Source organism: Podarcis melisellensis, assembly GCF_964234715.1.
Source record: "Podarcis melisellensis genome assembly, chromosome: 3".
Taxonomy (NCBI): Eukaryota; Metazoa; Chordata; class Lepidosauria; order Squamata; family Lacertidae; genus Podarcis; species Podarcis melisellensis.
The window spans coordinates 37703620-37716454 of record NC_138530.1 but is presented as its reverse complement, the minus strand read 5'-3'; the positions used below and the strand labels follow the sequence as shown (position 1 = coordinate 37716454).

General features: G+C 44.2%; 1 protein-coding gene across 5 annotated transcripts in view; it reads right to left on the bottom strand.

Annotated features, from left to right (window-relative positions):
• The window catches only part of MDGA1 (MAM domain containing glycosylphosphatidylinositol anchor 1), a 245095-nt gene that overhangs the window by 100010 nt on the left and 132250 nt on the right, over window positions 1–12835 (bottom strand). For all 5 annotated transcript variants that reach the window (XM_081903830.1, XM_081903831.1, XM_081903827.1 and 2 more), the window contains exon 9: window positions 2926–3195. In XM_081903830.1, the coding sequence (XP_081759956.1) occupies window positions 2926–3195 (270 nt within the window). The remainder of the gene's footprint in view (window positions 1–2925; window positions 3196–12835) is intronic.

The following is a 12835-nucleotide window of genomic DNA, read 5'->3' as shown; positions in this document are numbered from 1 at the left end:
GTAAAAATACAAGAAAACAAGGATCCTGTGTTCATGTATATTCTGAGTTCCTAACAGCTTACATGCTATGGTAGACTCAAGAAGCAGAACCCAATACAGAGGTACCGTATTTTTCGCACCATAGGACGCACTTTTTCCCCTCCAAAAATGAAGGGGAAATGTGTGTGCGTCCTATGGTGCGAATGCAGGCTTTCGCTGAAGCCTGGAGAGTGAGAGGGGTCAGTGCGCACCAACCCCTCATGCCCTCCAGGCTTCGCACACCTCTCCGCAAGCAGCAGGAGCCCAGCGCTGGGCTCCCGCTGCTTGCGGAGAGGTGCCTGCATGCCGAAGCCTGGGCGCGCTGAGCTCAGCGCGTCCAGGCTTCGCGGACCTCTCCGCAAGCAGCGGGAGCGTTCCCGCTGCTTGCGGAGAGGTGCCTGCATGCCGAAGCCTGGGCGCGCTGAGCTCAGCGCGTCCAGGCTTCGCGGACCTCTTCGCAAGCAGCGGGAGCGTTCCCGCTGCTTGCGGAGAGGTGCCTGCATGCCGAAGCCTGGGCGCGCTGAGCTCAGCGCGTCCAGGCTTCGCGGACCTCTCCGCAAGCAGCGGGAGCGTTCCCGCTGCTTGCGGAGTGGTGCCTGCATGCCGAAGCCTGGGCGCGCTGAGCTCAGCGCGTCTAGGCTTCGCGGACCTCTCCGCAAGCAGCAGGAGTGCTCCCGCTGCTTGCGGAGAGCTGCCTGTTTGAGGGCTGGGGTCGGGGGAAGCTCTAGCTTCCCCCGCCCCAGCCCCGCACCTGGGGGGGAAAAATAATTTTTTCCCCTTTATTTCCCCCCAAAAAAACTGGGTGCGCCCTATGGTCCGGTGCGCCCTATGGTGCGAAAAATACGGTAAGCTTATTGTTTTCAATAGGACTGGGCATGTTTATTTCCATGCTGTATTGTAGCTTGACCTGACAAGTGGTTTGTTTTCTATTAGTCCATCTGATTGATGAAGCCTAGGAGACCTGTGTCTGCAGCACAAAACTGAATGTGCCAGTATGGAGTATGGCACATTTGTTGGGCTGATGTTTAAAGCACAGTGGGTGACACGATCATCTAATATGAGCTGGATTTCAACAACAGGTACGGCTGGCACACTTATTTATGGCCAAATAAAGAAAAAATACACAAAGATTTCACAAGCCACATTATTAGAGGCCCATTATATGACGTTTGGGAGAGAAACAAAAAAATGTTGGAATGGAAAACACCGTGGTGGTTGTCCCCAATAGATATTTCAACAATTAAAAAAATAAATATGGAAGGACAGAGATTGACTTATGAAGACTTACTGACGAGATCCGAAGGTGGCTGGATATTAAGACCATATGAAGAACTGAAAGGAAATCTAACAGGCTGGCTACAATATCATCAAATAAATGCAAGATGGACGGAAGATAAAAAAATAGGAATAAATGAAAAGAAGTCCAAATTCCAAATAGAAATAATAGAGAGTAAAACCAAGCTGTTGTCCAAAATGTATGATATACTATTGGAGTGGGACACTAAAGATGAGGAAATCAAGGAGGTTATGGTAAAATGGGCAATGGACCTAGGGCATAACATAGAATACGAAAAATGGTCAAAACTATGGAAAAATGGAATAAAATTTACGGCGAGCGTCACAATAAGAGAAAATGTACAAAAGATGATGTATAGGTGGTATATAACACCAGTTAAGTTAAATAAGATGTATAAGACGGGTAATAAGGCCTGCTGGAAGTGTAAAACAAAAGAAGGCAATTTTTTCCACATGTGGTGGACGTGTGAGGAGGTGAAGAAATTTTGGGATTTAATTTATAACGAGTTAAAAAAAATATTTAAATACACCTTCGTAAAAAGACCAGAAGCCTTCTTATTAGGAATTATTGGCGATGAAATAAGAAAAGAAGATAAAACCTTATTCCAATATTCGACAGCAGCGGCCAGAATACTAATTGCACAGAATTGGAAAAGTACAAACATACCAACAGTGAGGGAGTGGCAAGCCAAACTATTTGAATTTGTTGAATTAGCTAAAATGACCCAAAAAATTAGAAACCAAAGAAATACAAAGTTTATTGATGATTGGAATAAATTTATGACTTATACAGAAAGAAATTATAAAAACCTAACAACTATAGCAGGCCTATTATAAAACTTACGATGTTGTATAACCAGTAACAATACCAGCTGTAGAAAAGGGAGTCTCTAAGTAAGAAACCCGAATCCAGTAGGGAAGGAAGTCAACTTGTATGTCGGAAATGTCTATTGGCATTTCTCTTGTTTCCTGTTTTTTTTTTGTATGCTGTGTTTCTTTTTTATCTTATGTTTTTTGTGCCTTATTGAGATTTTTGTTTTTCTCTTTTTTGGGTGTATGTGTTTTTTGTTTTTACTTTTTTGTTTTGTTGTCTTTTGTAATGCTCTTTGTTAGCTGTAAAGAAAACTCAATAAAAAAAGATTTAAAAAAAATAAAATAATATGAGCTGGATTCAAGGATTCATCTTGGATGGAGGTTCCTAATACAAATGGAATTGTATGGGCGTCGTGGAATGCAGGAAGCTATCTGTGAGAAGTGACTCCCTATAAGGGTTGAAACCGTTCCACTCGCAATCCCATTTTTCAGGCACTGCATTGTTGTGGCTGATGTCACTAGAGCCACACGGAGGATAATGGCTTCCTGTGCAGTTCCCTTTGTGATGGCACCTCACACAGCAAAAGCAGGCATAGGAATTGGGCCTGGGTTGTGCACCATGAAGAGAATGGCATTCATGGAGCGTGGTACAGCACAGGTCAAGTAGGTCCAACTACAATAACAGGCCTCTTAGACATGGTGACTTCTCTTGCCTCCTTTTGCAAGCTATTAGCCAATTCTATCCACACTGAAATCTACTAAAAAGGAAAGAAGTTGGATGCTCTTTGCAGGACTTACCAGACACCTGGAAAAGGCAGGTTGCCACCCCGACGTCATTGGAGATGCTACATTCGTAGTTGCCACTTGTCTCCCGGCTCACACTGTCCACCTTGTACTCGGAGAAGTCCTGCTGCTCCGTCGGAGGCACTGTCAGGAGACTCCCATTGAATCGCCAGACAGCTGTAGCCACTTTCATGGGGCTTCCCTTGAGCATGGTGCAGCGAAGCGTGACACTGCGCCCTATAGCTTGCCGGATATCCTGGAAAATGGGCTCCACCACTGGAGGGACTAGAGGACAAATGACAAAACAAAAACTTTCAATTAGAATAGCAGTACCAAATGCAAGCCTCAGCGATCATGACAAAATTACTTGTTTTGAACAGCCCACCCTGTTCTGTGGATTTGGAGTAGTCAACAGTTTGTTTCTTTCAAAGATGGATCCATAGTGACTCACAAAGGGCTTGCAATGTAATGAGTGTAGAAGCAGCTTTAAGAGAAACTAAATAGGACAGAATAATAAAAAAGTGAAGCAACCTTCCTTTCCACCCTAACATTTCCTTAACTCCTGTAGCTTCCTTTTGTGTCAAATACAACTCTCATATGCAACACATTTGAGGAAATGTCATTTATTGTCTGCTCTGATTTTCAGACTACAAATAGAAATATAGAGTAATAATATTCCTGAAAGTTACCTTGACCCACGACTTTTTCTTTTTTAAAAATTGTACGTTTAGCCCCTTAATAAGACTGCTATGAGAGGGACTCCAATTCTAGCTGATAAAATGGAAACATATAGAGGTACAATATTACAACGAGAAATACAAACATACAGAGGTTTCTATGGAAGCCGCCCAGAGTGGCTGGGGAGGTCCAGCCAGATGGGCGGGGTATAAATAATAAATTATTATTATTATTATTATTATTATTATTATTATTATTATTATTATTATTACAGAGGAATCATGTTGGACACTGAAGGTCCAGACCCTGCAGAAGTCCATTTGCTCAATTTGAAGTGTAATGATGAGTAAAATTCCAGGAGGAGGCCCTGAAAGAACAGGGCTCATTTTCTGCAGTCTGCAGTAATGTGGCGAGACAGGCATCCTCCGACTTATGTGAGGGTTACGCTCCAGCCCCCACATGCATAAGCTCAGATTGCGTAAGTGGGGAGCACCTTTAAACACCTGTTTTCCCCCTGCTTCCCAGCCCCCTGTCCCGCTGTTCCCACACAACTCTGAAGCTCCGGAGCCAGCAGGAGGATGTACTGTATGGAAAAGCAGCAGGTGTTGCTGCTTCACTACTCTGCGCATCTGCCGTTAGGTAGTGGGGCTAAGCAGCATAAATAAATTTCCACTGTGCCTCAGGTCTCTTTGGGGCTTCCTCCACCTTCACATATGTCCTTTTCAGGCTCCAGGGTCTCATTGAGAGCCATGAGGATTCTCCAGCTTCTCCCCACCATTACCTAGTGTGAATCTATTTATTTCCCAGTATTGCATACATACCTAGCTAGCCTCATGCGAGTCAATCATACATATGTGGGGGGGGGGGATGCCTGTACAGTGGTACCTCAGGTTAAGTACTTAATTCATTCCGGAGGTCCGTTCTTAACCTGAAACTGTTCTTAACCTGAAGCACCACTTTAGCTAATGGGGCCTCCTCCTCCTGCTGCTGCTGCTGCCACGCCGCTGGAGCACGATTTCTGTTCCCATCCTGAAGCAAAGTTCTTAACCTGAGGTACTATTTCTGGGTTAGCGGAGTCTGTAACCTGAAGCATATGTAACCTGAGGTACCACTGTACATTGTTTGCATATTGTTTCTAGATATCATAACTGGACTAAATCTGAAAACTAGTCATTTGGCACAAACCATAGAATTATGGGGGCTGGAGGGCATTTGTTCTAGCTGGAGAGATGTACTAAATCAGAGTTTCATTATACAGTACTCAGATACCAATCAAATTAGACTGTTTCTTATACAATAATTGGAAGGTACCAAGGAGTACCACACTATTATTTTGTTATTCATTTAGAAAATCATTTGTGTGCTGGCCTTCTCAGCATAGGAGCCCAGAGCAGTTCACAGCATCAGAAAACAGTACTTATATAAAATACAACAAACAACAGTATTAACATTTCTTTAGAAACCTAAACCATTTAAAAAAAGTTTTCAAACACAGATATAAATTACCACCCAACCCAAAAAACTATTCTTAGTAAAACAACCCATTTTTAAGAGAAAGATTTCTTTCCGTTGAGCTTTAAATGCCATTATACTGTTTATGCTAGTTTTCAGGCAGGATGTTGAAGTGACTGATATTTAAGGTTTTAACTGAACTTTGTGTGAACCGTCCTGAGGATTTTGTTGATTTGGTGGTCAAGAAATTCTCTGAGTAAAGAAGGAAACCTGGGGGTTGGAACACCTGTTTCTGGAAAGACCTTTTAAAAAGAAATGACAAGGCGTGCTAAAAAGACACTTGTGCAATTGTACCTGCACTTGTTGCTAAACCAAGAGCAGAGGAAGACACTCACACTCCCCTTAAATGTAAGGAAACCTCTTAAGTGTGATAAATGCACTGCCGGTATTCCTGTGCCATGGATTCCCAAGGACAGAGGAAGCCAGGTGCAAAGCTTTCTGGGTATTCAGCAAACAACAGGTGCCTTTGCTGAAGGCTCTTTCCTTGCAAAGATATTAATCAAAAGAAACGGAAAGGTGAAAATCAATTCTATCCTCCTAACCTGCTTTGGACTCTTTAAAAAGGAGGCACTTTTGAGGGAGTTGACCTTCAGGCTCTTCATCTTAGCATATGACTCAACAGCTTCATTAACTGAGTCCCAAGAACAAAAGGTTGGATAAACAAATTTACCAGCACCACCCCTCCCCTCGCCCCCCAGTCAGTGCTCACTTCAACAGGTTCAGAATAGGGCAATCCTTCAAAAGTAGACCTTAAAAAGGGAAAAAAAGCCTCAACTGCATATAGGGGTTGGCATTAAGAACTAGTAATCTGTATGCTGAGAGGTTTTTTCCTGTTTTAATGCCATCTCATAAAGTTGTCAACTGACCACAAAAACATGGCCTGGCCACTCTTCGGCCTTTAACAGAAGCTTGACTTGGAAGGATTAGTACATGGGTAGGCAAACTAAGGCCCGGGGGCCGAATCCGGCCCAATCGCCTTCTAAATCCGGCCCGTGGATGGTCCAGGAATCAGCGTGTTTTTACATGAGTAGAATGTGTGCTTTTATTTAAAATGCATCTCTGGGTTATTTGTGGGGCATAGGAATTCGTTCATTCCCCCCCCTTCAAAATATAGTCTGGCCCCCCACAAGGTCTGAGGGACAGTGGACCAGCCCCCTGCTGAAAACGTTTGCTGACCCCTGGATTAGTAGGTCAAGCTTTTCACAACACAGAGGTGAGCAGGGGTAGGAAGGGATGTTTTGCTGCTATAGGCAAAAGGCGCTCCCCCCCACCTGCTGATCTGGGCCCTTTCCTACCCCCATTGTTGCTACCCTGTCGCTGCACCCTTGCCAGCACCCACACTGTAACATCGGTGGGGGCAAGGGCGCTGTGGCAGCATGGTCAATGCCCCAGAGTGCTCATTGGTCAAGGATGATGGGAGATGGACTCCAGCAATATCTGGAGGGCCACAGGTTCCCCACCCCCTGCTTTAGCGCAACACCCATTTGGCCTCTGAAAACGATGAGCAGCCCCTGTCGCTGTCCCAGCTAGTGTGCGAATCCTGGCAGACTCGGCAAGAAATGCTCAGCTACAAAAACTTCCAGATTGTTCTTGGCAGGTTCCCAGCAGAAATTACACAATACTTCCGCCTGCTTGTTTTGCATTTCCCACAAATAATGTGCCACAATATGCAAATATCGCAGCCTGGGTATTGTGAAGCTCAGATATGGGACCCCACACGCAAGCCTTGAACTATTCAAGTGTCAGTGACTCTTCTCGCTCGTCTTCCCTCGTTCAAAAATTAAACCGCAAAAGCAGCTAATGTGGTGAGTGGTAATATGAAAGGGGTGAGGAGGCCAGAGCATCAGCCAGAAGCCCGCAAGCCGTGCTTCTTCCTCAGACTTGTTAATATTCTGCTACTCCAAAAACAAAGGGCAGCAAAACAACTTTGCAATAACACAAACCGTAATAATCCTCCTGCTCTTCGGGAATGAATAAAAAGATGAACGAAACTGATGTGGCCTGCTCAGTCTTGCACAGGAACCAGAGTGCCTTGATTTACACATCACCCTGACTAGAGAAGGACCCAGAACTTTGCAACACAAAAAAACACACCAGCTCTAGATTCAGGAAAATATGGAGCATGTGGCAATGAGGGGCAAGTGCCAAGAAAACAAGGGCAGGATTTGTCAAGTGTGAGACACGGATCGCTGTGCCTCAAATAACCTTTCACTTTCCCACTTTTACAAGATTAGCAAGTTCTGGATTTATTCTTCAGCAGGAATGATGCTCCGAAACATAAGGGTCACTGGAGCATGCCCGAGTTCTAAAACCCATTTTAAAAATCTATTTTTACTTTTGCTTCAGGGAAAGGAGAAGTCTTGCTTTGCACCAAGCAGACAGACTCCTGCGGAGAGATTCTATGGGATATACCAAAGCTAGGGATGTGGGGTGGGAATTTCCCTACCAAAGATTTTCTGGAAATTTCCCCAGTGCTTTCTTTACTGTGAAAAATAAATAAATGGGTTTCATAAGTTCATTAGTAACAATGAATGGGTGCCAATTCCAAACGAAATATTAGACAACCCAGGCAATTTGAAAGTTTTGAGCTTTGTTTTCTAAACGCAAGTAAAATAAATTACATTGCGCTGCAGGCCAGTGAACCTCAGGCCTGGAAGATGAATGTGACCTTCTAGAACTTTCTATCAAGTCCCTGGGTCTCTCTCCAGTCCACACCTCCTTCCTAGCCACACACCCCTTCCTGCAGACTGCATTATCAGCCCTGCTTTGCACTCTCCTTGGCTGAGATGTTTATGCGAACTCTGACAATGCTCTTGCTTGTCTGGATGGAGAACAGAGAGGGTTGTGTGAGTCTGTGTAGAAACCAGTCCACTGTACAAAGGTAAAATTCACACCTGCTGATCCACTCACCTTTGTTTCTGGCTCAGTCCATGACTGGCATTTGGCTCCTCCCAAAGTTTACTCAGAAAACCTGAGTGGCTGGTTGCCCAAGCACCTAAAAATTGGATGCCAGGGCTTCTGCGCCATCTGCAGAAGTGAGTGGCTACCAGAGACAAGGCTTTCTAGATGGTGGCTTCAAGGTGGCCAGCTGAAAAAGAGGCTAGGGCTCCTACACCTTTAATAGTTCTGTAGAAAAGGGAATTTCCAAAGGTGTAGCCCACCATGACTACCATACAATGCCAGAAGCCCTGTCTTCTTTATGTATTTGGCCACCACAGGTGACTCTCTAGCTCTGAGATACCCTCTCCTGAAAAGTTCACTTGGCTCATTACCCTTTCGATTCCAGACAAAGGCCTATTTTTTATTATCTTGAGCTTTTTAGACGCCATTTTAATCCAGCTGACTGTTTTTCTGTGACTTCTATGATTTTGCAGCTTTTAGTATATTATGTTGTTTGTACGTTTTAATAGTTTTCTTCTTTTCTTCTTTTTGTAAAGCATTCTGGGAATATGATTTAAGGGCAGTATAAAAACACTGACGAGGATAAATCAAAAACAGTTTTACAGTCTTTTGTTGGGCAAGCATCGAGAAATCTGTCTCCTAAATAATGGGAATTTTATTTATAGATAGATATACATACTCATTCACTTGAGTTTTCTTAATTAACTTGGTGCAGATTGCAAGCTAATGTTTTTTGCATGTGGGGGACGTATTCAGAGAGGGATTCTGCAGCATAGCAAAATGATGTTCTTAGAGGTCACACCTGAAACCCATTCATTCCTGGTCATCCAGAAGAACAGGTTCCCAGCCATGTTGACTTTTGCATGACCTCGAATGAACCCGTGTTCCAAAAGTAGCTTTTAAGAATGTTGTGCTGACATATCACAGGAGATCTTTCTAAGAGGCTCTGGATATCTAAAGTGTTATGTTACAGCTTGTCCCAACTTGAGTCAGATGCAAAAGAAAGAACTATGAAATAAAGGAACGGTCCAACAACTGATAGCAGTCTGTCAAGTCTTTTCAATTCTGCTTCACACAAGCACCTGAGGGTTTTCTAGACCCTGGAAAAAATCTACAAGCCATCCTACAATGGGTCTACTTGAAAATGGCACACTTTCCCTCTTCCTGGTCATTGCTCCTTCCCTCTTCATTCATTGTCAGAGGTTGAAAAAAGGGGTGAGTTTTTGCCACAATACCAAGGCACGTATTCAAATAGTAGGAGACAACTTGCTAATTTTACCCGCTCATTTCTTCTAACTGAAGCAGAAACTTTACATACGCAGCAGATTAGCTGTAGGGCTAAAGAAGCACAGGTGTAATTGCACAAATTCAGTGATTATTAACGAGCTCATTTCCAGAAAGAAGAAAAGGGGAAATGGCCTTTCTGGGACAGCAAGGGACAAAAAGGAATGTAACAATTTGAGAGGTAGGAGAGAAACTTGATTCAGTTCACACTGAAAGCTGAGTCTAGCATAGGGCTTGTCTACACTTCTGTTTGTCCCACGCCTAGAAAGTATGCTTCTTTCTCAGGGAAACCTGCTGTTTAGTGCTAAATCGGAGCAAATGTCAATCTAGAGAAAACCCCAAATGGCCATTTGGTCAGACGGAGCACTAAAGAGGAGTTTTCCCTTGGGAAAAGCAGCGGGACAAGAGGAAGGGTGGATGAGCCCTTAGTTTCAGTTTCTGAAACAGTATGAGACCAAAACACAGTCATCCTTCAAAATTCACACTTCTCTGAATTTTGCGTTGCAGTTTTCCAGCCAACATTTACAAAAATGCCTAGATCAGGGGGAAGTGTGCATTACCATTAATATACCAGTGAAATAACATATATAATGCCATTTATATTAAGAGAATTGGTTGCAAAAATGTGTAGTCAAAACTACATTCACACATGTTTCTTACGGGAAATTCTCACTAAAATGCTGGCGGATTTTCACATGGACCTTTTAAAACAGAATTTGCAAACTGCTACAAAATGTGGAGGGCTGAATTTAAGTCCTGAATGGGGTAACTGTGCCCCTGAAGGACCAGGTGCGCAGCCTGGGAGTCATTTTGGACTCACAGCTGTCCATGGAGGCACAGGTCAAATCTGTGTACAGGGCAGCTGTTTACCAGCTCCATCTGGTACGCAGGCTGAGACCCTATCTGCCTGCAGACTGTCTCGCCAGAGTGGTGCATGCTCTGGTTATCTCCTGCTTGGACTACTGCAATGCACTCTACGTGGGGCTACCTTTGAAGGTGACTCGGAAACTACAACTAATCCAGAATGCGGCAGCTAGACTGGTGACTGGGAGCGGCCGCCAAGACCATATAACACCGGTCCTGAAAGACCTACATTGGCTCCCAGTATGTTTCCGAGCACAATTCAAAGTGTTGGTGCTGACCTTTAAAGCCCTAAATGGCCTCGGTCCAGTATACCTGAAGAAGCGTCTCCACCCCCATCATTCTGCCCGGACGCTGAGGTCCAGCGCCGAGGGCCTTCTGGTGGTTCCCTCATTGCGAGAAGCAAAGCTACAGGGAACCAGGCAGAGGGCCTTCTCGGTAGTGGCACCCACCCTGTGGAACGCCCTTCCAGCAGATGTCAAAGCGATAAACAACTACCTGACATTCAGAAGACATCTTAAGGCAGCCCTGTTCAGGGAAGTTTTTAACGTGTGATATTTTACTGTATTTTTGGTTTTTATGGAAGCCGCCCAGAGTGGCTGGGGAGGCCCAGCCAGATGAGCGGGGTATAAATAAAAAATTATTATTATTATTATTATTATTATTATTATTATTATTATTATTATTAGAAAAATGAGAAACCGAGAGAACCGAAACTCACAGATCTTTCCATTGCCAGTGATGGCATGGGTCAGACACACTCTCACTCTCTAGCAGCAAGAATATAATAATGACTCTTGCCTTTCATACAACAGAAATGTGCAGCATGCTCCTGTGCATGTTGACCAGAAGCAAGTTGCATCAAGTTCAGTGGGACTTATTCCCATTAACTCCTTTGCCGAGGCAGGAGATTTCACAGGCAACCTGATTTCCTGACATTTCATATGCAGAATGTGTTAACATTAAGATTATCATTCATTTCATTTCTATCCTGCCTTTCCTCCAAGGAACTCAAGGCAGCATGCAATGGTTTTTCACCCACCCTTTTATTGCCACAACAATCTTATGGGAAAGGTTAGGTTGAAAGTGCTGGTCTTAAAGTCATCCAGTGATCTTCATGGCTGGGTGGAGGTTAGAACCTGGATTCCCCCAATCCAACCATTCTACCTCTAAACCATAAAGGCACACTGGCTTTACTGAAGTAAAAGGGTCTCAAGGGACTTTGGGGACAACCCTGTCAAAGTTAAACACATTTTAAGTCCTCGTTTTTTAAAATACAGAGTTGAGCTGGAGCTTGAGGCTCCAATTAGGAGTTAATGGCAAGGAACTAAAAAACAGCCGCCACAGCCCCTCTTCACAATAGCTTCAAGCAGGTAAAAGGTAGGACATGCCATCATGATGGTTTCAATTTCCCCCTTCCACTCCACTTCACTGGCTGCCATATAAAAAGCTCCAGGAAAATCTAAGGCAGGGATGGGGAAACTATTGCCCTCCAGATGTTGGATAGCAATCCCCCATCAGCCTCAGTTAGCACAGCCAATGGTCAGGGATGATGGGAGTTGTAGTTAAGCAATATCTGGAGGGCTACAGGTTGCCCAAACCAGGACTAAAGCAATGACATCACGTAGCATATTTTTAAATGAGAGGAGAGGAGAACAATCCTAACAGACGACTACTTTCAGTGGCAGCCCCAGGCCTCTTATAAGCCTATTGAACCAACCAAGGTATTCTGTACTTGGGATCAGTCACTGTATCAAGCTACATCCTTCTGTCATTGAAATTAATGAGACTTGAAGCATTTCAATTTGGCTCTGGATTGTGTTCATCAAGGGTGGGGGGCGGGTTTGACACCAAAAATTGTAAGTTACGAAACAGAGACTGTTCAGTCGGTCTCTCTAAAGTCAGCGCAGAATTGTGCATGTGTGAATTTTGAGCTTCACAGAAAAAGATCCAAGCCTCAATTTAATTAGCCCTTTCCAGAGAAGTGACTGAGGATGGTGAACAGCCCTTGACTTTAGAGCTCAGTTCCCTTACACCCGCCTGAGCCAATTAACACAACTAGCCAAATCTTCTTCAAGAAAGAAGGTTAGAGGCACTCAGTGATTTTCTGCGGACGGTTAATATATCACACTACAGTTTCTGCTTCGCAACTGTTGGAAGATATTTCACCCTGGGTGGGATTATGCTGACCTTTGTGCCCCTCTCCCCCGATCACCTCTCCTCGAAGCAGCTGAGAGCCAGGCATGCTGAATCTCACGCTTAGACTCCCAATTAAAGCATGCTTACAAGGCACTACAAAGAGAAATACTCCCTTGCAGCCAAAGCATTCCTATGGCTCAGCACCCTTGAAGTCTTGGGTTTCTGAACACCGTTTCATTAACTGAAAAGGATGTGTTGGGGAGGGGGAAATGGAACACGTGCAGAGGAAGGCAAAATAAGTGAAGTCAAACAAGACCCTCCTACCCATCATTTGATGAGTGCTGTTTCCCCCCTGGTAAGACAAAGTGCGTAGCACCCAAGACTGGTCACGTATTTTTGGCAAACGAGGAAGAAAAAACCACAAATCACCTCTCGCTGATAGCAAAAGCACAACAGTAAGTTCAATAACCAACAATCTGCTGCCATTTTATGACACACACCCAGAATCCACTGCCTGAAGTGGTTGCCTCACTCTTCCAAATGGTAGGGC